We start from the raw sequence: 26,368 nt of genomic DNA, 5'->3' as shown, positions 1-26,368 counted from the left end.
TTGGCATTTTGGAAGAACTTTGTAGTGAATCGGGCTTTAGAATTGTGTTTGACCTAGTAAACCGCACTCTCTGGGCTCCTTTTAAAGCTTATAAATCCTACTTTGGATGTAGTTTTTTTTAAAATTTATTTATTTATTTTCAAATATAAAGCCATCTCTTAAAATCATTTGCTGTGGGTTGTCATCTAAAATGTCAGAAATGGGGGAACATAAACTCTTGCTAAGTTCATAAGAACATAAACAGATAAACAAATGCTTTTAAGACAAACACAAATATTACACTAGTTTTATTTCCATACACAAACCTAAATAATGGCACTGGTGCTTTTGTTTGTTTGTTTTTTAATAAGATTAGTGCCTTGTGTGGGCTCACCAACCATTTTGTTAGGTACATCTCTTCAACTGCTTGTTCATACAAATACCTAATCAGAAAGTCCAATGGCAACAACTCGGTGCATTTAGTCATGTCGGTACGATCAAGACAAAGGTTAAACTGAGCGTCATAATGAGGGAGAAAATTCATTTAAGTGACTTTTGGATCATTGTTGGTGTCAGTCAGGCCAGTCTGACTATTTCAGAAAGGCTGGGATTTTCCCACACAACCGAAAGAGAATCACATCTGCTGGCGTGAACAAACTGTGCTTTGGTGTCAATTTCGGTTGGTTTTGCACATTGATTTTGTCTAACCTCAGAAACGTTTCCAGCAACCTTGTTGAAACGATGCTATGAAGAATTAAAGCAGTTCCGTAGGCAAACCACTGTGTACCAAATAAAGTAGCTGTTCAGTGTACATGGGCTGGGATAATGGGGAAGAAACGTGTTTAACATATTGAACAATTAGGTTGATAAAACGGATGACAACCCCATTATGTTGTGCAGGCAGATTTTCTTGCATTTTATTACCATATGTTCAATATTAAAGTCATTCTGTTTTTATTGTTTGGCATTGTAATAATAATCTAACTTAAAAAAAATGTAAGATCTTTATTCTGGTTCTGGTTTGTCAGTCCAAACAATTTCCTCTCCTCCCCCCCCCCCCCCCCCCCCCTTTTTTTTTTTCTCCTCCCTCATTTACTCAAGGGCTTGGAAGGTGAACATGCACTTCTCTATCGACCTGATTCTTCCTCCTCCTTAACTGATGTAATTTGTAAATTCACATGTCTGTGTTTTCTTGCTTTTTTTGTAGGAGTTTGAGGTTAGTGTGAAAATGAGTCAGTGTCCTACCCCCCACTGGAAGGGACAAAGGGAAGGGTGTGAAATTAGCATTCATGGCTGTGGGAAAGCAAGTGAGAAAGAGAATGTTTGAAGGATTGTTTTTAATGCTTCTAAATAAAAGAAAATCGTTCATTTTGAAAATAGACACTTAAAACTAGAGATGGACCAATCCGATATTACGTATCAGTCCGATACTGACCTAAATTACTGGATCGGATATCGGAGAGAAATAAAAAATGTAATCTGATCCGAAGTATCACAAAATCACCTCACAAAACACGTTACTTGGCGTATCCCAGATCGGTGCATCGGAGCAGTAAGTGTCACGTGATAGAGTGGCTGTTGGCGGTCTGTTGGAGCATTTGGAGCCTCGCTACATGCTTCCTAACCGCGGCAATTCATCTTGGCGAAAACGGTCCCAGAGAAGTAAAGCAAGTGTGTAAGTTCATCCCTGAATGTTTGCATAGTATTTCCACGTTAAGCTTAACAACTGATATATTGAGCCACAGCTAGACTGGCCATTGGAGTTCCATATTGAGGTGAAAAGGAAGCGATTTGTCCCGTACTTCAGCTAGAATTAAGACACAAAGCTGGAGTTATTCTGTCTTTGCTGTGCAGTTGCATCTACTTCTCTCATTCACTCCTCCTTCCTCTCCTGTTATTACTTCAAACATGAAACTGATCAATGATCAGCTGATCGGCTCTTCTGCCGCAAGTCTCTTGTTTGTTTATCACAAACAAGAGACGTTTATCACCCATTTTATCACCCATTTTGCACCAGAAAGAGTAGAACAGCGTATAAACAACAGCAGCATGTTTAAGCTTGATAAGCTGTTAGAATGTATTTAATATTACTTTCTAGTATCAGCTGATGTTTGCTGGAGCCACAGCTGTAAAAGCTGCTGGTCATGACATCGGTTTGGATATGAGAGGGAAACATGAAGATGAAACCAGGAGATGTTCTTACTGAATCATCAGAGCTGAACAGGTGATGGAGAAACAGGTTTACCTTTTAGGTGACATGAATGAGTTGAAGGGAAGTTATGAACTGTTTCTGAGAGACAAATAACAGCAGGATCCTTTTCTACATAGCTGACGGCTGGTAACTGTGCAGGGGCGGGTCTAGCAAAGTTTTGTCGGGGGCCAGTTTGGGCATTAACAGAGAAAGGGGGGCACAAATAAATATTTTTCTTTATGTCATTTAAAAACTTAATAAATAAATAATTATCTGAATCTTACAACAAAAGTGGCCAACTGATTAAATGTATAGAAATCCATTATTGTATATAGTAACTAATAAGTCTAATATACACCCTAGTAAGCTATAGTACTTTTTCCTGAGATGTTGAATCTATTTAAATATTGTAGAAAAATAATTGATTTCTGTGCATTTGTTTTACACTTGCATTAAATTAAAGTTGATTACATCCATTGTTAGCCCTGCGACAAACTGGCGACCTGTCCAGGGTGTACCCCGCCTCTCGCCCTATGACAGCTGGGATAGGCTCCAGCGACCCTGAAAAGGATAAGCGGAAGCGAATGGATGGATGGATACATCCATTAAGGGCGGGGGTGGTTCCCTAATATTTTTGCTGGGAGTTGGCAACCCTATTAGTTAGGTTGCTTAATATTTCCACTAAGTACTCTTTAAAATACCAGAATAGGGAGGACGGTGTAGGTTTAAATTTATTAGATTGATCAGTGTTGCTGAACTATAAAATGTTTTGGGTAGAGTGTATTTTTTGCATACAGGTATAACAGAATAGCTTCAATCTCTTGTTTTTTTTAAAACTAGAGTATGAACTTATACAAAATGCAGCAAGATATTTATAAAAAACTGTTTTATTGATTACTAAATGCGCTATATCGGATTCATATCGATATCTGCAGATATCCAAATTTATGATATCGGTATCGGACATTAAAAAGTGGTATCGTGCCATCTCTACTTAAAACCAAATCAATATAAAAAAAATAAATAAATACAAAAACTCGTCAAACATGGCAGCTTTGTAGTAAACTTTCTTTTTGTCTGTATCTGCTAACTACTAAAGTTGCTAAATTACTGACCCCATAAGCATAAATGCAAACATCAACTAGTGTACCAATCAATTTGGATTATAGATATATGACATGCCTCAACTTCACATGTAGCTAAAGCAGCAGGTTATTGTGCGACATGCTGGGGTGACCATCCGAAGCCAGTTTCAGTGTCTGGCCTGAGGGGTGCATAAAAAGGGAGCCGGAACTGAACCACCAACCCTGTAATTAATGAGCGACCCATTTTACCTCCTGAGATAATCCTTTGATCCATTAATTAAGCAATTATTACAGCTCTAAGCTCAGCTCAGTGGGTTTCCTATAGTATTTTATGTTAATTTTTTTGCCCCGTTGTTGTGTAATCTTTGAAGGAGCTGGAAATGACCTTCTGTTTTTGTGACAGGAGAGTTTAGGGTGACTTTCAGACCGAATCACATGCAGGAATCAAGAGTTGAATCATAACTTCCAGCTGATTGCAGTGGATTCTAAATTATGCAGAAAAGGAAAAAAACTATAATATTATATAGAATATAATATTATACTTGCATATATTTTATTCTATTCATTTAAATGCTGATGGGTTTTTGTTTGTTTGTTTGTTTTTTCTCCCTGACACTGGATCACAGTGATCTGTGTGCACTGGGTTTCACTGAAAAAAACTGACTAAAAAAACATGATACATAACTGTGAATAATACTACTTTTATAATCTGGCTCCAGCTTCTCAACACTGTTCCTGTCCTCGTAAGTTGTATGAAAGCAAAGAGGAGCTTTTTTTTACAAGTCTCTGGAAACGATATAAATGTATTTGCATTTAAATTGTGTCCTGTCTATTCTGTAAACCTCGAAATTTAATGCCCGCTACCGTAATCTCGACAGGTGCATCTGCAGAATCATTATGTGCATCAAAACTACTCCTGCCTCGGAAGAAATGAAATGAAATCTGCCGTGAAGTATCTCTGGCCACACACTGCATCTCTGCAGTACAGGTGCACACTGGGAGTAGAACAACTTCTGCTGGGTTTGTTTGCGTACATGTTAGAAGTGGTCCACCTCCCTCTTTGGGATTTCCTTTAACGCTGGTGTTCCATTTCCTGTTTTTGAATCCTTTTTTCCCCCACAGCAACTCAGAGAAAGTGGAGCCTTACAGTTTCATGTCCTCCAGTCTAGTTCACGATGGTCAGATTAGTATTCATGAGTTTATTTTATCAGTAGAGCTTTGCACAATTATCATTAACTTGCAAACGTATTAGTATTGCTACACATTTTAAACTTTCCTGTAATGAATAGTTTGATTAGAGCTTGAAAACCGGCAGGTCAGACTTGCATTTGCATCAGCCCAAGTGTTTTTCCATAAAATATTGCAGAAATGCTTCAAATAAAAGGAATTTTAAATCTTAGCAAGGCCCTCTGCAGCTTTTAAACTGATTGAGATGAAGCCTGAACAAAAGGCTCAGTAAACTCTCTTTGAAGAGCATCTAATTACTTACAAAAGCACCTGGACCTATGCCAAATCTCATAGAATGACGACGGAGCTGAGAGCACTGTTAATAGGGTCTGTTCAAGATTTAAAGCTTGGGTCTATCTACTACCTCCACGACTTCAGCTTTCCCGTTTTATGCCGTCTGTGCTTTTCCTTTTGGTTTGTTTGGGAAGTTTACTTCTATTCAACAAAATAATGAAATGAAGAAAAAGAAGATGCGCGCATACACAGAGCACTGTAAGCTGGATTTGCTGTAATAGGTTTGGCTGGTTGAGGCTTTTTATGTCAAGAATAATAACAGCTCTGTAAACATAAATGACATTGTGACTGAGGTGTGATACGAATGGCACTCTACTGTATTCCTTTACAGGAATGATTCCTCATTTGAGGCTCCAACTTGGTCCCTGTGGGAGGATGCTGTGTTTGTATAATGAAGGGCAAAGCAGTGGTTGGGTAAGATGGGAAGGGTGGGGAGCCTATGTGTTGCAGAGATAGGACTCTCCACCTAAACATGAGCCAAGGCAGTCTGTTTGTAAACATTAGTTGTGCGTTGGCCGGTCTGGGCGTATGAGATAGACAGTTTTTAATTTTCAAAGCCTGCTTTTAATAAAAGTGCCCATTTGACAACTTCATAGATACTTTGTGTTCTGTCACAGACTATTGAAGGTTTTCAAAAGACTCTTTTTAAAAGGTAGAAAGTGGAAATGCTTGCTACACTCCAGGAAAAAGTAGGAATCTGTTCCAAGTTTGGTTTTGAAAAAGTATATAACTTACACCATTTCTGTTCACTGTTTACTTAAGTATGGAGATGCTCAATTTATAGAAAAGACACGCTATTAAAAATGATTGGTAAATAATGTAAGGTGTCAGCGGGGAGATGCATTTCTAAAACTCTGCATCCTCATTGCGTGCATAGTTTATGGACACGCCTGGGCCACTAATCTCTGCTGTCAGTTCCTTGTGACTAGAACTAAAGTACTCCTCTCTAATACATTAATTAGTGGAAAATTATGTCTTTGTTCAGTTTGATGGACATTTCCAAGAACTGTGTGTGACATTAAGATGACTGACTGCACAAATTAGCTGGAAATAACTGGTGTCACTGAGATGCCTGAAGCTGAAAGGAGCAGGAACTGTAACGACTGCAGGGAAGCTATTCTGCATGTTTGCTGGAAGTCGAGTGTGTATGACTTGGCAGTCATCTATTATGACTAACATAGGAAAGATTAACCCTGTGTTTTAACCAAACTTAACAGCTAATGGGACAAGTACTGATTTCTAAACTGCAGTGGCTGCTGTTTGTATCAAACATAGTGTTTTCTTTTAGTCATGCAAAGATGAAAAAGACCCTAAAAGGATCATTAATTTTATATTGGTTTTAATGTATAGAGTTTGATAAAGGTGGCATGCCTTCTCTGGCATGTCAGATATTGCTTTTGCATGGTTTTGTGTATGTGAATAGCTTTCAAGGGCACCAAAGGCATACACTTGAACTATGACTTGCATTAATTGATGAGATTAGATCTAGTAGTATACACTCCACACACCATGTTTATAGTGAAAATCCTCTGTTGCAAATTTTAGAATTTCCTGTGTTGCATCAGACTTTGCAAACATTTTCTGTCTTCCAAGAATCTTGATCTGTTTGAAGAGAATCATTGTGGAAATGTTGCACAACAACCACCGACCCTGCATAGGTGTGAAACCAAGATTAAGGTGTGATAAAAACATTGCAGAAAACGAAGAAGGGAAAGTCACATAGAACCACGTGATGACGCAGGAGAAAATGTCATTTTTTTTTTTTTATGACTGAAAATTACAAATTGGTCACGATGTACAACTGACTGTAGACATCCTTTTTTGTCAGTTGTGCCCTTTTCCTTAGGAAGCCAATATTAGAGTGACTGAGAGACGTTGCATATCATCAGCTGGCTTTATTTCTCTAAACTGTACTGTTATCTGCCCTTTTTGGAGTAATTAGGGTACTTGTTAAATCTCCTGTCTAGAGATGAGCAGTTTATTTGCTTCTAGACATCTTTTTGGCTTCAAACCAACCCAACACTAGACTAACACAAAAAACAAAAGCAAGACAGTTCTCTAACCTAAGGTCAAAAACGGTATAAAACCAAATATCTACTAACTGCTACTAAGTCAAATTACAAGCATTAGCCAATAGCTCATATCAATAGGCAACTTCTAGTACTTCTTCTCTCTCAGGGCAAAACTAAATGTTGGCTCTTTGTTGTGAGAGAGAGAAGAGATGGTTGTCAGGTGGACTTTACAAAGCTGCTAACTCTACATAGCTTGGATTGAGGAGAGATCAGCATCAAGTGTTAGCAAATAGCACGCATGATACAGGCAGGGATGGCTCCTGAATTTTTACATAGGGGTGGCCAAATGGGGGCCACTAAAAAGTACAGTTTGTTTGTTTTGTTTTGGTTTTTTTTCTATGTCTAAGTTCTTTGGATGCATCTGGGCAACTCAAGGTTCAGTATCTTGCCTGAGGATACTTTAACATTCAGAACTACCAACCCTCCAGTTTGCAGACAATCCCCTCGACCCCCTGAGCCACAGCTGCCCTGGACATAACCTGCTGTGTGAGTCTTGCAAAATGAATGGTTCGTTTGATTGGCTTCTTTTTTTTAGATTTGATAGAATTTGATTCAGTGCTGAGAAGCAATATTTAATATACTTTATTATGTTGTCTCTGTGTAGAACATGACATTTGCTGTTAAGATATAAATAACAGTCTTGGAGAGAGAGAATCATGGTAACCTTTTAGTCTGAGATGTTGCACCACCTTGATCTCACTTCAAGAGAATTGAAAATGGAAAGGAAGTAAGCGTAGACATTTATTTTTCTGTGTATGGTAACACTTTTTTTTTTTTTTTTTTGTAATAAATATGCGTGCTTATTTTCAGTCTGGTGTAAACTGCCACAGTAACACTTCACCCCCGTTGACCCCGGATGAATCTGGATGTTAACATTTCCGCTTGAATAGATTGACCTCACGTACATACCTTAAGTGAAATACCTCCCTTTTGTCACTTTTTGAACTGGCATTGCTTCAGTGTAGCTGTTGAAGTGACCTTCATTTACTTCTTGCTTCTCTCAGCCTTGTGTCTCTAGTGATCTGTAGAGGCGGGGAGAGGGGTGTGCTGCGATTTAGTCGTCCTTCAAATCAGGTGCTCGTCCTTGCAGCAGGCACTTCTCTGTCTTCCTCCTCTGACACATTTTTCCCCCTCTCCTGTTCCCGTGTAACCAGCCGTTTTGCAGTACAGCAAGAACAATTCTGCAGAGGGTGTAAAAAGGCAGGCTTATATTCACTGTATTCTGCTTCTGTCAACAATTCCTGATAGAGCTCCCATGTTTTGAAAACCCAGTGCAGACTTGGTTACTGTTCTGTTTGGCGTTGGCTCAAAATCTGCCTCCGTTTGTCTGTTGTTGGTTTGCATACTTGTCTAGGTGCACCCACAAGCAAAGTGAGACAGAAATTTTTAATTAGTCCTGAGCTGCTCTGGAATTCAGTGAGTCTCATTAGTGAGGAGTCCATAGTGCTCCTGTGCCTCTAATCTCACCATGTCTGCTGTTGTCCTGCTGAGGACTCTCTATTAATTTATGTGACATGGTGACACTCGTGGCCAGTTCATTTAAATTTCTTGTACTGTTTTCTGAGTGTGGTTAAAATGTTTTTTATTTTATTTTTCAAGAATCACCATTGTTAAACTCCTAATGTGTCCTTTCTCTGTTTAGGTGACCTGGGCAGAGCAACAGGTGGTAAAACAGAGGAAAAAGAGGGATGTTTTTGAAGAGCCTTTAGATCCCAAGTTCAGAGACCAGTGGTACCTGGTAAGTATAAACAAGAGGCCATGGGTTTTTTCCTTTTCTTTTTCTGTCTGTCTTTGAAAAATAATAAATAAATAATAAATAAGAATTCTGTGCTGCAGCCTAGTAGAGCTTTTTATCTGTCTAAAGTCAATATAGGTAATTACATTTAGAGCTGTGATATTTCCTCAGGGTCTGAAAATAAACCTGTATGAATCCAATATACTTTTTGTGTGTGTTTTCGGGGAGGGTGCTGTTTGTCTGGCTTGTTTGTAGAACAAGACACTCTAGTGTGACTTTACCTAAAGGACTCAGCTTTAACAATAGCATACTTTCGCACACCGAGCTCCCCTCAGCTCTGAATGGCATGTTTCTTGAAATTGATGGTTTACTTTGGTCCATAAACGGCACAGCAACAAGGAGCAAAAAGCGGAGTGAGAGAGGGGTGATTCATCTCGAAGTGCGCTTGTTTTCAGTCGATTGATTTTCACATTCGACTTGAAGAATGCCACTGATACACTGGCCTGTTAAAAGCAGCAGTAACAACTCTGGAGATTTTCTGTTCAGCCTCACTCTTCCTGCAATTACTGTGAGGTTGCTTGAGGCAGAAGATTATTCATGGTGATGCAAAGCACGCTTGTTTCACCACTTGTTCAAAATGTCTTCCCTTTAACGCACTGTTCTCCACTGTGCTTGAACATTTAGTGGCACTTTGATAAGTAAATGTGCCAAGTTCACAGCATTTAAGAGTTGAACTGTTTAGTAAAAACCTGTCTGTGATACATGTAGATATGTTTTATGTGAAAGTTGGGGGAGTGCTTTTAGTGTCTTTCGAGGGCTGCAGCTAATGATTCTAATCATTCCTTTTGTCCAGCTAATCCACTGGAGAGCACAGAAGAGGATTATACTTCTGTCTGTTTCAGCCTTGCAGAAATAAAATGAAGAAAATAAGTAAATGGTTGTCATTATGCAAAATGCATTGGGTGGATTTGAATAATATTGGTGATACTCAATTGTCCAAAGAGGTCGTGAGCATCAGTAATGTGCTGCTCTTCTCTCAATGCACTAAATAAGTCTGATTCTCATTAAAACTGAACCAGACTGACCACAGGAGGGTGTGCGTGGGTCTGTTGGCAGGGTTTCCAGCATCTGCTGTTACAATGAATATTTAATAATGCTTATATTTATCAAAGAGGGGAAAAAAGTCCGATTAGACTCATTTTTGTACAATTGATAAATCATGGGCAGATCTCATGCTCAGCTCTACATTTGCTCGAAATATTCTAAGATTAAGAGAGATGGGAAAGATTTGGTGAACAATATCCAAAGTGAAACCTTGGACATGCCTCTCAGATTTATTATTCAGCAAGTGTGTCAGCCACAAAAGACCTTTCCAGTCTGAATCAGCATTGCAGATCGCAGCGTTTACGTTTTAATTTATTTTCCTGTCGATGGTTTAAAGGTGTCAATGGCAGTACAAGCTTGAGGAATAAAAATAATTCTGTCTGGTATACTGCACTCACAAGGGCTTGAAATTTAAGAGGAAAATACAGTAAACGCTACACTAGACACATTATATTTTAATGATGCACTTTGAAAATAAAAAGGGCTTTGAAGTAGTTGAAAGCAAGACGTGGCTTTTGACCAAAGGTCAAGCTGAATGTTGAAAGCCCATCAAAAAGCATACTGAATGATCATTGCTATTTTCCACTTCACTATATCTCTGGCTTACCAGGTATTAATAAAACATGGTTTAAAACAAAAAACAACTTTGCAAAAAGCTCAGCCTTCACCTAAACATGTTAAATTGCTCTTATTTTATTAATTTGTTTTTATTAAAGGTGTCCTTTTCACATCTGGTTAAAACTGATTGTCATCCCACTGATATTTTTCTCATGGCTAAATTCTGTTTATTTCATTGCTCTCTGCCCCTCAGTACAACAGCAACCGCCATGACTTGAATGCTAAAGTTGCATGGCAGTTGGGCTACACAGGTAAAGGTGTGGTGGTGTCAATCTTGGATGATGGAATCGAGAAGAACCATCCTGACCTGATGCAGAACTATGTGAGTAGCACTTCCTGAGTAGCACCTGCTAAGGTTTTGTTTTTTTTCCATTCTACTTGTACAATTACAATAGAGGGCTATTCTAAGGATTTTCAAATTAATTCTGCAGTGGTGCCGTGCTTTTATTTTTCTGTAGTAACGTTTCTAACACTTACATGCTTTTTAAGTTCATAAAAATGTCAGTAAACAATCTGTCCTTTCTAAGGACCCGGATGCCAGCTACGATGTGAACGATGGTGATCCAGATCCCCAGCCTCGATACACACAGCTTAATGACAACAGGTAAAACTCTACTCGGATAAGAACTTAATTTACTCTTGGCCTTCCCTGAAACCACCCTCTTGTTCTTCTTTGTCAAGATAAAACTGAACTTGTTTATTAATTTGTCCACCTCCCTGTGTAATAGCTCACAACTGAAATCTAGATAAGTCTGCAGCTGTTTCCCATCCTCTGCTAAGCCTGGAGGCATAAATTCTGAGGGCAGATACAATTAAATGTAAAAGGCTGTAGGTTTTGTTTTATTAAACAGCTTCTTTATTTTTCCCCTCTCTCTCGCTTTTTGGTATTTATGATATTTGATATTTCCGAAAATGTGCCGCTGCCTTCTAAAGTAAACCTTACTCCTGTCATATCCACAACATAAGTCTCTGAATTGATTTGGCCTTTAAAAGTCGAGCGTTTCTTTAGCCCAGATAAATCTGCAGAAGGATTAAGGTAGTGTGCGAAGAAAACTACTTTCTTGCAGTGGCATCTGCAGATGGCATTAGGAGTTGTTTACCATCACAGTGACGTCTTGCAGAGAATTGATTGAATTAAGTTCATCAGCATTAATGAAACAGCAAAGCTCTTAGCTCTGGAGGGTCTCTGCTTGCTTCTCTTCATTCTCAGTGCCTGCCTTCTTTCTGGGTTTAATTTCTGATTTGCTGTAATCTGCTGCTTGTGGGCCACTGGCCTTAGAGGCTTTTTTAACTTGAGGCTCACCATGATTACTGGTGAGAAGATTATACTTGGGCATGGATGAAAACGCAACAAGGCCCTGGAGAAGGCACCATCAGTATGGAGGCCAGAGGGATACAATCAGAGTGGCAGCATGGCCCAAACATATTGAAACTATGCTAATGCTGAATCAGCACCTTAAAGGCTTTGTCGAACATACAGGGGTTTGGGGCTGATTGTAGTAGTTAATTGCTTTCAAATGAAACATAGTTCACCATAATTTAAAGCAGAAACACAAACAGTTATCAGCAAACGCTTGGAACGGTGAGACAATGCAAACAGTATGTGCCATGCTTTCTGATTTAGCTCAGTTAAGTGTTTTTAACAGCGACATCAAGATTTTCTTGTGAAAGAATGTGGAAAAACATCCCTCTGGTGCGGCTCCATATATCCAAAATCTATGCCAAGGCACGCTTAAGCTCTTCTAGCTGCTCGTAGTGGCCCAGAGCCCAGCTAAGACACTTACTATTGATGTTTACTTCATTTTTGGTTGCACCTCTTTCCAACCCTCGCTCACCTCGGCCCTTATCTCCTGCCACCCAGCTCCCTGTGTCTGTCTTATTGCTGGAACAATTGAGTGTGTCTGTGTGTGTCTGTGTCTGCACGATGTGTGTTTGCCTGTTATCCTTGCTCTACTGTGAGGTTGGTGCAGATGCATGTGGAAACAGCCTGTGGGCAGGCATGAAACTGCGTAACGTTGTGTTAAACTGTAAGTGTCTGTTCCCTGCAGAAAGCTCAACTCTGTTCACCTACATAAGGCAGTCTTTCTCTCGCAGCATACAAGCAGCAATAAGGACCATTCACCGTCATGTTTATCTAAAACACCATGTGATCTAGAGGTTTCTTTTTCCAAGGTTTCTCTCAGTTCTATCAGAACGGTTTCCAAATCTGCATTTCTTGATTAATGTTAAACTGACAGTCTACAGGGATACTTAAAAAAATAAATAAATTTGAGCCTGTGAGCTTTTAGTGCTGCTGTAGCACAAAAACCATAGTCATGATTATTTTGCTCAATAGTTGGAATCTCAGTAATTTAGCAGAATTATTCATTAACTTAATAAACATGCAGCAGGGAATTTCCTTGAACTTTATATATAATTCATATGGAAGAAAATTGTGATAGGGGACACAGGGTGTCCAGTTGGCACTCGATCCCAGACTGGTGTGTTTTTGAATAAAAAGCACTGTTACAGCACTGCCTTGCCTTAGGTAGCTGCTACAAACTGGAGCAGACATGTACAGTAGCCACGGGGAGAGTGACTGAGAGCAAAAGCCAATAACTAACTGACACATTGGTTTTCAGTAGAGTGTGACCAACCAGCTGAGAGATCCTTAAATTCTCGGCAGCTACGAGCCTTTCACAGAATCTCCACCACAAATCTTGCTGCTACCATCTTACTGTTTATGACTCAAGCTTAACTAAACTGAATTTAGGCTTTTTGTTGGGTGAAAGTGTGCTTCATGTATGACACAAGTTGATATGAATGCTTTGTTAATAGCCCATCTGTATCCGTACACAGGACTGACTAAACATGTGACCTCAAAAGAATTCACTGCACAGCAATGGATAAAACGCCTGCTAACAGTAACCTTGTGAATACTTTTCCAGACCTTACGTTGATCTCTCAGGACAATTTACCTCACATTCCTTACTTCACTTTCCTCTGCAAACATAAGCAGACACTTTGACCTGTGGGTCTGATTGTTTGTTAACTGGTAAACCATCAATAGACTAAAGAATGAACAGAGAAGGTGGTTGTTCAGAGACCAGCCAGCGAGTATTCCTCGAGTTTGAGGATGACAATATCATGTCTGAGTGAAGCAGTTTAGGTTTTAGACAAAGCTGATTGTTCTGCCAGCTGTGGGTCTGAATACTGATTGTGTGTTGGCCTTGGGCCTGCAGCCAGCTGTAGTTGCTGTAACCCAAGTCAGTCCTTGTGCCTCGAGTCTGCCATAGGGCTTGTTCCTGCTGTAATCGGAACAGAGCTTTGTTGAAACTGCTCTTTGTTCACCATCATTTTTTTTGTTAGAAACAAAGAATCCAGTTATTGAACAGTGTATCACATACAAAAGGTGTTTCAGCGTTTCTATGGAGGGTTTTTTTTTTTTTTTTTTTTTTTTTTTTTCCTTTTCCAGGAAAAGGGAGATTTTATGGCAGCTCAGCAGAGAATGATAATTAAAGGTCTTTATTTATTTATTTATTTATTTATTTATTTATTTATTTAGGAGAATGTTTTCATACTGTAACTGCTAATGATTGTAATTGCTAATTTAAGCAGCATAGCCATAAACCCACCAGTCAAAAAGTAAAGTTGGTAAAGTGGGAGGCATTTAATGACATTAATGTATACAGAAATCAGATTTAATTGTCCACATGATGATGGATAACGGTGCTTTTATTTCTGTTTTCTTTGTACTGTATTCCATATAATAAGGGCTTTCTGACGCACTTGCCAAACTACATCAGAATGGGAAATGTATTTCGGAGGAAGGACACAGAAACAAGGCAAACAAGTTTTGTCCTGTGTAAATGTAGCATGATCAGTTTAAGAAGTGTGTGCAACTGAGAGTTTAGAAGACTGTTTCATATTATCTGAGAGCCTTTCAGTGTCAGGGAATTTATCAGGACGATATTACAGCCGTGATAATTAATCTCTGGGACTTGTTAACAACTGATTGAACAGTCTTGTCAGTCAGCTCTTTGTTCCTGCTGACAATGTCTGAGTGGTTTCTCTGGAGTACTTCATGTGAAGATCTCCAGCACTGTGCTGTCAGCTCTTTAGCCTCCTGCCGGAACCCTGAGCACAAGGTTCAGTCCAGGTTTGCTTTAATGTGATGTCTTCTCAGGAACTCGAAACGGTAGAAATGAGGACAGTCAGTGAGCCAGCATTCATTCCTTCAATCACGTCTCGCTCTCATTATTAGGACTGGAAGCTCTCCGAGGCTAATCTTTGTGAATGATTATGCTGTTGACAGATGAACTCAGAGTCATAGTTTCTAATTAGATATGGAATCAATCTGCATTTGGAGATTTTGGGCAATAAACTATTAAAATCTTTCACCGGGGTTCTATTTGATATTATTATAAAGGCTTCCCTCTTATTCCTTTTTTCCTTTTTTTCCCCTCTCCTCACCACCATTCATCCAATCTGCTTCACACCCAAGGAAGTGAAGTCTTATTTTGGGCTAAAAGTTGATTTCTGTTATTCTTTCACAAGAAAAACTTTTGATCACGACATCCTCAGTAGGCCACTGTCGATAGGGAGTGTTAGCAGCGTGATCACAACAGCTCATTGAATAGGGCTCAGTCTAAACTGCGAACAGTCATTGAGACAAACTTATTACCACCTGATGTGAAGATGTTGAGGAATGCTATCTTTAGTAACTATCAGCTGTCCCACCATCTGTTTTATCACCACAGTGGTTATTTAACGGCAAGCAGCTAGTGAAAGTGGAGTTTGGGACCGATTAACTATTGTGGTCCGCTCGATAGGCACAAGCTCTGCAGCTAAAGCTCGCTTCACTTGTGTTTGAGCTTGCATGCAGTGAGAGACACGTATGAGCTGTCCTCCTTTCAAAACTCACACAGTATTTATGTGTGAGTTTTTGCACGCTGTACTTCTTATAAACACTCTGGCTGCTTGTTGTTTACTATAGCAGCACACATGCAGGGCAAGTATTAAAGCCTGTGCATATAAAATCAATCTAAATAATGTCATTTCTGGATCGCAGTCAAAGACTAATGCTGTTGGATCATTGCAGGTAAATGTTGAAAACTCAAATCAGCTGTGTATTTGCTGACATATCCCATTTCCCCCCCATGATAAATGACTGCAATAACTCAGTTGTGCTGCAAAGTGCACTGGTCCCCCTCTAAACAGGGACAATGTGAACGGGCGCTGCACCAGTTTTAGAACACTGTACTGTCTCTGCAGAGAGAGGAGGTTTTGTGGATGTGTTGCCCTCACAACCTAAAAAGCTGATACGGTAGTAAAATTTCATTTGAGTAAGGGAGTAAGCTTCTTTGCCCAATTTGGCCCAAAGATGCACCCTTCTCTCTTTCTCTCCCCCCCTTTTCTACTGACCTTAGCAACGAGTAGGAGGAGCAAAGAGATATCTTTGTGTATCCATTTCATTTCTTACAGGAAAATGATTCCCAAAACCCTGATTACGCAAGTCATTCTTGTATAATCAGGTTCAGAAGCCCAGGGCTCTCTCTGTGAATCATTTGTATCCCATGAACAGCCTAGCATGTAATTGACTTTAATGCATGTATTAGAGGAACACTTCAGGAGGGATAGGCCTGTGCATGCCTGGGATCCCATCGCGGACACCTGAGCTGTTCTTTATCATCAGTTTTCTCATCAAAAACACGGATGCTGTAGGATCTAAGACTCCAAAGTCAACAAACACACACTGCTGGGATTGCTGTGATAAAGTTCACTGGAAAATCCAGATGACGTGTGCATGCGTGTGTGAGTGTTTAACTTGGTGTCTGTAAAGATGTTTTTTATTATCCAACTGGGCCTCTGCTACCAGCTCAGTGGTAACAGAGGCCTTTAAGAGACGTGGCACTTTTGTTGCCTCTTGCATTAACATTAACCTTTGCCCTCTTATTTATTTAATGCTCATTTAGAACTACTTATGACTTGAGTAGCCGTCTACCCTAGGGCTGTGCGATATGACCAAAATCTCGTATCCCGATATAAAACATCTATTGTCCTGATAACGATATAAATCACAAAAAATTTAATATTTTCTTTGAGTATTTATTACACGGCGTGCTGCGGGGAAAGCCTGTTCTAACGTTTGAGTCTAAGGTTTCTTTTTTAGCACTTGACGACTCTTTTTTTTTTTGCTTCTCATCCGTCAATACTCTGCACACTTTTTCACGTGATTCAGTTTATTTTGAAAATTCTCAACAGGAACGTGAGCTTTATTGTGAAAGGTTTATGTGGAAAATAAACAAGCGGACATGCGACGGTGTTACCGTCGTTGTTGCTAACGACAACCCATAGAAACAGGCGCTTGTCTGTCTGTAGTGTGGTTATATTAAATATGAGGAAGAGAGAACTTTAAGAAATTAATATAGCCACTACAGTGACCATCAAAACGATGAAAAAATATTGCCGTAAACAGTTTATTTTGCGACACCACGAAACAAATGATAGCGTAAAATGAAACCATAGTCGTTTTTATATCGTCATCCAATATATATCGTTATATCGAACAGCCCTAGTCTACCCTCAGACCATGTTCTTACATCAGATGCAGCCCATTTTATCAGGGAAGGCTGTTCACTGCTGATAGGGTGTTTTGATTATTTGGTTTGTGGTTTGGCAGGTTACCCGGAGTGCCTCAATGAAAGCCTGCTGGCCTAGATAGTTCCTTCAGTAGTGAAGGTCCACTGTATCTGTTGTTTCCTGATGAATCCAGCATTCCTGTCTAGGAATGGCTGCAATCCAATGGGGATTGCGCCATGGTTTAGAGGGCATTAAGAGTGCATGTCCATCTGGCAGGCGATGGGAATGCACTTGACTGGAATATGTTCCCAAGCCCTTCTGTATCTGCTTTTTGTATCTGCTTGCAGCTTATCTTGCTAGAGAAGTTCAAACTTGATGAAATAGGCGTTTTGATAACAGCAGATGTGATTCTCAGTTTCTTGCCACTAGTGTTATATGGCCATTTATTTTTTTCTTTCACTTGACCGTTTCAGGCTTTAGGCTTCCTAAGGTTTACTTTTTCTACAAGGACATGGTAATGCACAGTGGTTTTCAGTCATAAACATTTTTTTCTTTAATGGTTGAATTCAGATTGTTTAAACAATCAAGGCCAAAGAGTGTGGGTGTGTTTTGTCTCAGTCTGCAGCTTAACCACAATGAAAGATGAAGTTGAGTATTTCACAAGTAACTTTTTGTTAGACAAGTGCACAACCTGCCGTGTGTGTGTTTATATATACAGCAAAATGCTGTCATTAGGCAAGTAACATTAGGATAAGCAGTTTGTCTGACGTTCTCATTCTTTCTTTTAAGGCATGGGACCCGATGCGCAGGAGAAGTGGCGGCAGTTGCCAGCAATGGGATCTGTGGCGTTGGTGTGGCTTACAACGCAAAGATCGGAGGTATGGTGTGGATGATTGATTCAATCTCACAGAGGCAAAACTCAGTTTCATCTCAGGTCTTATTTTTTTCTTCCTTTTTTTTTTCCTCTGACTGCCAGAATGAGGTGAAATACTTGTTCTGCTGTGCCTGTGTTATTTTCAGCCCATTTCCCAGGCACAGCATGCCACTGAATCTCTTTGAACATCACCACAGTTGTTATGTGGATTGCCAGTGTGTTGTAAGTGTAATGGTTTTGCATGGAGTAGCAGTGCTGAAATGCACTGAAATGACACAATCATATAGCTTTTATTGAATCTCCATTAGCCATAACAGTTTGTATACACGCTACACATAAATAAAAATGGCTTTTATACTTCAGGTGTTCTCTTCAGGCAAACTGTTCAATCCCCAAACCCATAAAATTATTAGTTAAATTATCTCTTTAACATTTTGTGACAGTCCTTAGCCAAGGTCAGTGCCCTGCCTTACATTTGTAAGATTTGTATTGGCCCCTTAGTCCAGCTCTCCACATAGATGCTTGAAATTAAGCTTTTTGTGGTGTAATTTTGCTGACAGACATCAGCGCAATAAATTGCAAACTCTGAATATTTACAGGCACCTTGTTGTGCTGATGGTGTCTCAGAAGAAATGAAGGGACTCCTCAAGGTTTTAACTAATTCAGCATAAATGTGAATCTGCAATCTTTAGTTGGTCAAAAGCAAATCCTGCTTTAGGTTTTTTGTCTTCTGTTTTTTAAGCCAAGTCCCAGACAGCCAGAAGTCAGATTGCTGTTCTACACGTTTGGCAGGGTCTCGTTGGCACCCTGCTGTAATTTCAGCTCCTGCTGTTTTCAAGTGATGCAACCACAAATTGACTGTGTCACTCTAGCCAAAGAAATGCCATCACCTCGTGTCTGTGTCCATCACTGTGCACATGCAGGCTGTTGCTGGCTTTCATCTTCACTCGTTGTCTTTTTTAATTTAAGAAAGCAAGTCCAATGAAATAAATCCCAAATGCATATTTGTACTTCGTTGTTTCTGGTTTGCCTCGTTGTTCTTTGTTTTACAGATATATTTTCCATTTTCATCAACAAGGCAAACTACTAATGCAAAATTTATGTGGCAGATTGACCCAAAACAAATCGGTTGATAGAAAACAATTTTCTTAAAGTATTTCTCTTATTTCTTTTTATGAAATAAAACAAAACAATTTCCTGGTTGCAGCTTCTCAAAGATTCTTTTCTCACTTTTATCACAAGATAAATATTTCCATCACTTAAAAAGTCATATTTTTATTATTTTAAACCATTTTAGATGTTTGTTTGATCGTTTAATTAACCTATTAACGAGTTTCCTAATAATGAAAACCCTAGTCTCGGTGCTAATGCCCGTGATCATCTTGTTCTCTTGTGTTTTTTTTTTTTTTTCTTAAATGCTTATTTTGCACTCCTAATGGGTTTCCTTGTTAATAAACGGTTTCAGTGAGCTAGCAGTTAAAGTGTCAAGGTGCAACTCCTCACAGATGAACAATCATATGCGGGTGTTTGGCCTTAGGGGTCGGAGTGTGCTGTGTACCACTGTTAGTTTTATCTTTAAATGATGAAGATGCGGAGCAGCAGTCAGAGCCTGCTCATTTATGAGAATATACAAAAGTGGAGAGCGTGGCAAAATATTTTGAAATATTAATTTGTTTGTTCTAAAAAGGATTTTGCACCCCGATGGGTTGTTTTGCTTCTGCCTAGAGGGAGAGAGCAGTTTTATCGTTTCTCTTCCCATCCTTCAAAAGAAACTTTAGTAGCTTTTTGACATTATAACAAATATCAGATTCGATTTGTACATCTTGAATATCAATTATTTCATCTTTAAAAAAAAAAAAAAAGAAAGTGTAATTACATTTTTTTTTCTCACATGCTAAAATTCCAGCCACATCAAATGGGCGGTTTGAAAAGAAGTTGCTGTGGAGCTATTGCCACTACATGTGTGCTGTGTTGATGATGATGTTTAAGGTGTTTAAGCTGCTGCCGTCTGGCAGGAGGTTCAGGCTGCTGAGGTCCCGAACAAATAGACTCAAGGACAGCTTTTACAACAGGGCAATAGCCCTGATCAATGTAAATAGCTGACCTGACTGGATACCTCCCTGGACTTTTTAGGGGGAGGTAACAATGTTTAAAACGATAACAATAATATTTATATTTATAACAAGGTGCAATAATAATTAATGTGCAATAATAACAGTGTGCAATACACATACACTTATTCTTCTTTTTTATACTAAGTTAATATACTGTGTTGTGTTGTTTGTTACGTTGTGATGTGTCATATCGTGTCGTGTTGTGTTATATGTAGTGCCGACGTAGGACAGTTTTTTCCAATTTCATTGTACTACTGTACTATGTATGACTGTGCAATGACAATAAAGAGTTATCTTATCTTATCTTATCTTATGATGATGATGATGATGATGATGAGGATAATGGCTTAATGCTTGTTTTAGTGCAGAAAACATATTGTTTTGTCAGTGTTGTGGTGGTCTGATGACTCCAGGATGCAACCTAATGATGTTTAGTCCTTTTTTAAGGACTGCACATGCTGTAGGAGCTTTTTTTTTTAATCTAAGTACACGCTCTAGCTCACTATGTCTCTGCTTATCTCAATATCCTTCTGCCTACTTCCAGCTGTTATAAAGTTTGACTACTGTGTTCTTTATCTACACTTAAGGCTCTTTTCGATCAGTAAAGTCCAACCAAAACCACCATTCACAAATGACTAAAGGGAGAAAAAAAAACTTAAAGTATTCATCCACTTTTCACAAAGAATAACACTTTATTTTCTTATTACAGGGTACAGACATTTGCCAAAAATTTGCCTGACATATTACAACACAGTAACATGAGTCCAGATTGTGCAGATTCTTCAATAGCTCTAAAGAAATGGAAGGAAATGTGTTCGTCAAACATCAGAAACAAGCGAGGGAAACCCATTTATTGTTCATGCTGTCATTATTCCAGTAGCATAAGCTGGTAGGTAGCGGTGCAGCAGTGCAAAGTTGTTGGGTTTTTTTTTGTTTTTGTTTTTGTCGTCTTTTCTTTTCTTTCTTTTTTTTTTCCCTGCACAAGATCACCTGCCATCTTATCACCTGCAGAACTGAAGCCCATTGTTTAGCCAGAATCCTCTCCTGTGAGGTACTTTTATGGTTGTTTTTAAATTAGATTGATTGACTGACTTCAGCATTCTTAAGATTAACTGGGGTAAAGAAACAAATAATCCTCACAATTAATTAGAAAAGTCCCAGTTCTGACAAAAGTAGAAGCTGATACAGTAGCTTTGACAACATTAGGAGGGTCACCACCTCAAACTCTTTAAATCTTCTCTGAAATGTTTCACTTCTTTGGGTTTATGGTAAATAGACTCAGACAATTACACTTTGATAGATGCATCCGGGGTTCAGTATCATGTTCTAAGATACTTTGACATGCATACTAGAGCAGGATGGGATTGAACCACCAACATTAAGGCTCTTGGGCCACAGCCGCTGCAGGATGAGCTCATCGTTCCTTCAGGCTGGTCAGCATATGGCACATAGAGGTGTCGGTTTGTTCACAGTTCACAAGAATTGAAACTCCTCCAACAGTGTTGGCCAGAATTTAATCAAAGCTGCACACAATTATCACCTAATGGGTCTTCACCAATTTTTTATTTTTATTTTTTTTAAACCTGTTTCTCTGTGGGGGATGGTGAGACGGATGAGCTAATAATTCACTGCCGCTTTTTGTTTCCTCCAATGTGTGGCACTTGGACATTACAATCAGTTGTTTTATTTGTTCGTTTATTTTTTAAACACTTTAAAAAGATTATTGACAGAAATGCAAATAATTAATAAGATTCAGAGGCTGGAATGTGGAATCTGCTCTAGAACTGTATTGAACCTGTAGTATGGCTCTTAGCCTCTCTATCTTGGGGAGATTGTGATTCAGGATTTTGGACAGCTAGAGGAAATGCTTGAGTCTCCTCGTCGACCTACACATTCCTCTCACAAAAATGTATGCTGCCATGGAAACGCTAGTAGCAGTTTGGAGCTTTTGGAGAATTTCAAAGAGCAGCTGCTTTGTTACTTATAGCCATATATAACAACATGAAGTAACCTGACCTGTAATCGGAGCAGCAAATTAGTTTGTTATTAAAGTGCCTTGGATTCCCCCACCCCTGTCACTTTTCTTGTGGAAGAACACTTGTTTCATTGCGAGACGAGTGTCTGAAAAAAATAATTGGACTGGACAAACACCTACTCTACATAGCCATCCTGCATTATGTGTTTTGTCACTGGCACAGCATATTCTTGCTATCATTTGCCTTATAAAGAAGCTTTAGTTTAACGGATGCTATTAGCCACTGTTAGGTGTTGAAATAAGAGCAACTTTGATCAAATTTACGCTCTCACAACTGCACTAATTTCATGTAGACACAGAAGAAGAAAAATTGTTTCCTTTCATCTTTTTATCTGAGTTTTTAGTCACAGGAGTCTGCTTCACACTTCAGGAGGTAGTTCACCCACAAACCAGCTCAAACACCAAGGAAAATCAATAGAGATAGCGTTTGATTTACGTGATGGGCTCCGTAATCACAGCAGGTAGACATAAAACTAACGGCAGCATGCAGCACACCACTGCAGGAGCTTTACAAATACACATGAACGCTGTATCGAAAACTCATGTGTAAATATGCAAATTAGACACTACAGCGGTAGTGTTTTGTGCCTACACCTTGCTGAGTACATTGTCATTTCATGCTGCGACACTATGGCAAAGAGCTACAGACGACAGTAACAGGTTTCTGCAAGATTGCCGTCAACATCAGCACTTTGCATTGTTCAGTTGTATTGAAAAACGACACTAATTTAGCATTGCATTCATTCATATGTATGTATATATGTATGTAAAATACACATTTTATTGCATATATTTTTCTTGCTTGTCATGACCGCAGGGTAGTTTGAGTGCTTATCGTTGGATTCAAGGTGAACCAAACTAAGCTGTACACTGTACAGGTTTAAAAAAAAAAAAACAAAAAACAAAAAAAAAACTCAAAACAACAACAAAAAATAAAAACACCAAAAACATCACAGTTAACAGACACAAAATTAAAAACTAGTCATTAAAAAAAATCTACTAAAATATTTATAACGCATGTGTGTGAGACAGATTCCCAATTCTGCTTTAGTTTTTGGTATTTGGTTGTAATGAAAAGAAGTCTGTCTAAATCTCCTTATGGGCGACCAAATCTCTCAATTTTTTTTTATTTTTTATTTTTTTTAAATCACTTTAGCTTTGAGATAATTTTTCTACTCCGCAGATGTAGTTGTGATCTTATGATGGCTTAAGCGTTACACCCTCTACAAAATGCCTTGTTTAGATGAGTTGGTGAAATATTGATCAGCCGTCTTGTGATAAAACATACATCCTCTTTATTGCATGAGGGTGTAATCATCGATAACCTTGCACCTGCCCATTACCAGCCATTTCATTTTATACAAATTCACTCTTCCAGATGCAGCTTCGTACCTTATGCAGATGGTTCTGTATCTGTAAAGGCTAAATGACACGCACATTTTCAGTTAACCTAAGCATGTCAGTAAATTCTCTGGCTCCTGGAGCAATTCTCATTTTCCAAGGTGACACACAGTGAAACTGAATTAGCATCTTTGATTTACAGTATCGTAAGAATTATGGTGTAAAAGTAGTAATAAATTCATTTCTGTTTTGCCATGCCGTCTTTGACGTAGTTGACATTTGCATTTGTGAACGTACATGCAGGTGTGCGAATGCTGGACGGTGAGGTGACTGACATGGTGGAGGCACAGTCTCTCAGTCTGAATCCCCAGCACATTGACGTCTACAGCGCCAGTTGGGGTCCGGAGGACGACGGCAAAACTGTCGATGGACCGGCCAAACTCGCCAAAGAAGCTTTTATGCGTGGAGTTACAGAGGTGTGTGTTTGTGTGATGCAGAAATTATTTACTGCCTGTGTGTCGCTTCCTTTCAGCAGTCAGTAATTGAACTGTTCAAGCATGAGAGGACACAAGCGGGAAGAACAAAGCGTTTTTTGACCCTGACAATTATGAATAGAAAGGAATGTCCTCTGAAAGCCACCCAGGAAGAAAACTCCTAGAAAATGAAAAGCGGCAGCACTGGCAGAAATCAAATGTTTGTTTGTGTGTTTATGCCTCACCCCCCACCCTCCCCTTTTTGTCTAGTTGAAGGGTACTTATTAAACTCTGAGTTCGTCTTTTATCTTTGCATCTTTTTTAGATAATCAGGTTGTGCTTTCTTTAAGTGTGAATTCAGTGCTTATTTCCCACCTTCCCAAGGTTGTTTTTAAGAATTCCAATTAAATTCCATTAAGTTAGAGCTTTAAATTGCTTAATGACAAGCATTTATAATCAAAAGCTTCCAAACACATGCTTATCTATATGCACATACACGTAGAGGGTTTGTAGAAAAGTAATTTCAGAAACTTTTCTGCCAACATCTAACGACGCGATCTGAATACTAAGCGACCATGCATACCGTCATGTCATCAGCCCTGTTGTTGACTTGTTTTAATGCATGTGACACACTGGGTGTGTGTCAGATATGTGAAATGAACAAGTTAACAGATTAGTAAGTATACAGATCACACCCCGACCTCTCACATCTGCTCGCCATGAATAAACACATCCATCCCGCTAACACAGACTCTTGTTATGGAGCAGTAGGATTCAAAGCATGTGCCATAAAGCTTGATTGGAACCGCTGACACTGACTACTAAGATAATTGCCACAGTGACAGCACTGTCAGATGGTGGTGTGGGTGGTGCATGGCTGGAATTGATCAATGCAGAGAGGGAGAGACAGTGCCACTCAATACAATAAAGCCGCTCTTAGATGAAAATTATTGCACTTCAAAGGCTGAGAGGTTGGATGATTTATTACAATGAGCTGTTGTCGTATACTGCCTTTCCATATTGAATTGCTGTCATGCGATATTTGGCTCTTTGTAATTTAGTGAGTGACCACCCAGGCCTGTACGTTGGGTTTTAATGGGACTCTTTTTGAAGCGAGCTCTGAAGTGAACTTGCCCCACTATAATTGGGCTTCCTATTAAAGATTGAATGAGATTTTGTTCTTCTGTGGATACTGTTAGTCTTTGGTACACATGGATGAAAGGACATGTGGTTGTCTTTTATTTTCCTGTTTGTTTAAATCTATGTTGTGTGTTCTCCAGGGACGCGGTGGTTTAGGCTCCATCTTTGTGTGGGCTTCTGGTAATGGAGGACGGGAGAAGGACAGCTGCAATTGTGACGGCTACACCAACAGCATCTACACGCTGTCCATCAGCAGCTCCACACAGAACGGCAATGTCCCCTGGTACAGCGAGGCTTGCTCTTCCACCCTTGCCACCACCTACAGCTCGGGAAATCTAAACGAGAAGCAGATAGTGAGTTGGCTCTTTCCAGATTTTGCCGTCTGCTGCAAAGGTTGCACAAAAAGTACTAACACACACTGCAAAAATACAGCTCACTACCACCTAAAACATCTGGAACAGTTTAAAATCTGAGAAGCAGGAAGCCTGGAGAACTTAATAAATTGATCATTTTAATGGTTGGAGATAAATTTTAATCTCATTGCGATTAATTCTGAACACAGTACATTAAGCTTTTTCAGCATTCTCATTCTGTACCCTCCATGTGTGAATCACAGCTAGCTTCTTCATTCTTTGCTGCTTTTGTTTCTTTTTTTTTTTTTTTTTTTTTGCCTGTCCCGTTTGGCTCTTTTGCCATCAGAATTGTTGTCTAAAGGCAAAGAAAGATGCCCAACGGATTTACTTTACCAAATGCTTTTGTTTCCACTTCTTCACCATTCATTCAGTTTTGGGCCATTAAAATGATTATGAATTGTGACTGGCTGAAACTCCATCTGGCAATCTGTTGCTGCTTAACACTCTAGTCACAAATGCTGTTTCCCTCTTTGTCTCTCACACGTGCACACACACAGTTTCTTTCTCTTGCATGCACCCTAGCTGACAGACCAACCGGACGGGCAGATTATGACATCTCCGTGACGTGTGGCTGGTTCCTTAATGCTTCAGTGATGCACTCATTTAATAGTGCTGTCATTCATGAAGCCAGGAATAAAGAGCCGGAGTAGGTGGGAAGAGAGCTCTGGATCTCTGAGGTTATACAGGAATATCTTCACTTGTGTTTTTTTCTTTTTCTTTAAATCACATGTATTCCATCTGTCGCTTTCAAATTAAAGTGAGTTATATGTGAACCTAAGGCTCCTGAATGCATAATGACCATTAAAGTCATTCTTGCAGTGCATTTATTATTCCCTCAGTCTGTTAAAAGATCAGTTTCTGTATGCTCTGCGCTGGTCAGCAGTTTGTGATCAAAGCTGCTTTTGTATCAGCTTCATTCAGTAGCACTGATTGATTTTACCTCCAGAATTATACAATGGGTGACTTGGGGTCTTATCACCAGGCAGTGTTTTGTAACCTTTATCTTCCAGCAGATGGTTTTTTTTTTCCTGAGGACAAATACACCACAATTCTTTGTATTCATGTAGCTGCAGAAAATTCTCACCTGGGAGCTGCCCAGTACAACTACAGCA

General features: G+C 39.3%; 1 protein-coding gene across 4 annotated transcripts in view; it reads left to right on the top strand.

Moving 5' to 3' along the window:
- furina (furin (paired basic amino acid cleaving enzyme) a) overlaps positions 1–26,368 on the top strand; it is an 83,156-nt gene that overhangs the window by 42,003 nt on the left and 14,785 nt on the right. For all 4 annotated transcript variants that reach the window (XM_086286401.1, XM_086286416.1, XM_086286409.1 and 1 more), the window contains exons 4-9: positions 8,491–8,586; positions 10,499–10,627; positions 10,833–10,909; positions 17,656–17,744; positions 23,534–23,706; positions 24,984–25,196. In XM_086286401.1, the coding sequence (XP_086142527.1) occupies positions 8,491–8,586; positions 10,499–10,627; positions 10,833–10,909; positions 17,656–17,744; positions 23,534–23,706; positions 24,984–25,196 (777 nt within the window). The remainder of the gene's footprint in view (positions 1–8,490; positions 8,587–10,498; positions 10,628–10,832; positions 10,910–17,655; positions 17,745–23,533; positions 23,707–24,983; positions 25,197–26,368) is intronic.

This window comes from Aulonocara sp. 'chitande type north' Nkhata Bay, linkage group LG1 (assembly GCF_057382095.1).
Source record: "Aulonocara sp. 'chitande type north' Nkhata Bay isolate Kocher_YH1m ecotype deep benthic linkage group LG1, A_spYH_male_GT1.1, whole genome shotgun sequence".
Classification (NCBI taxonomy): Eukaryota; Metazoa; Chordata; class Actinopteri; order Cichliformes; family Cichlidae; genus Aulonocara; species Aulonocara sp. 'chitande type north' Nkhata Bay.
Note: the sequence above shows the minus strand (reverse complement) of the source record. Positions and strands in the feature narration are given on the sequence as shown.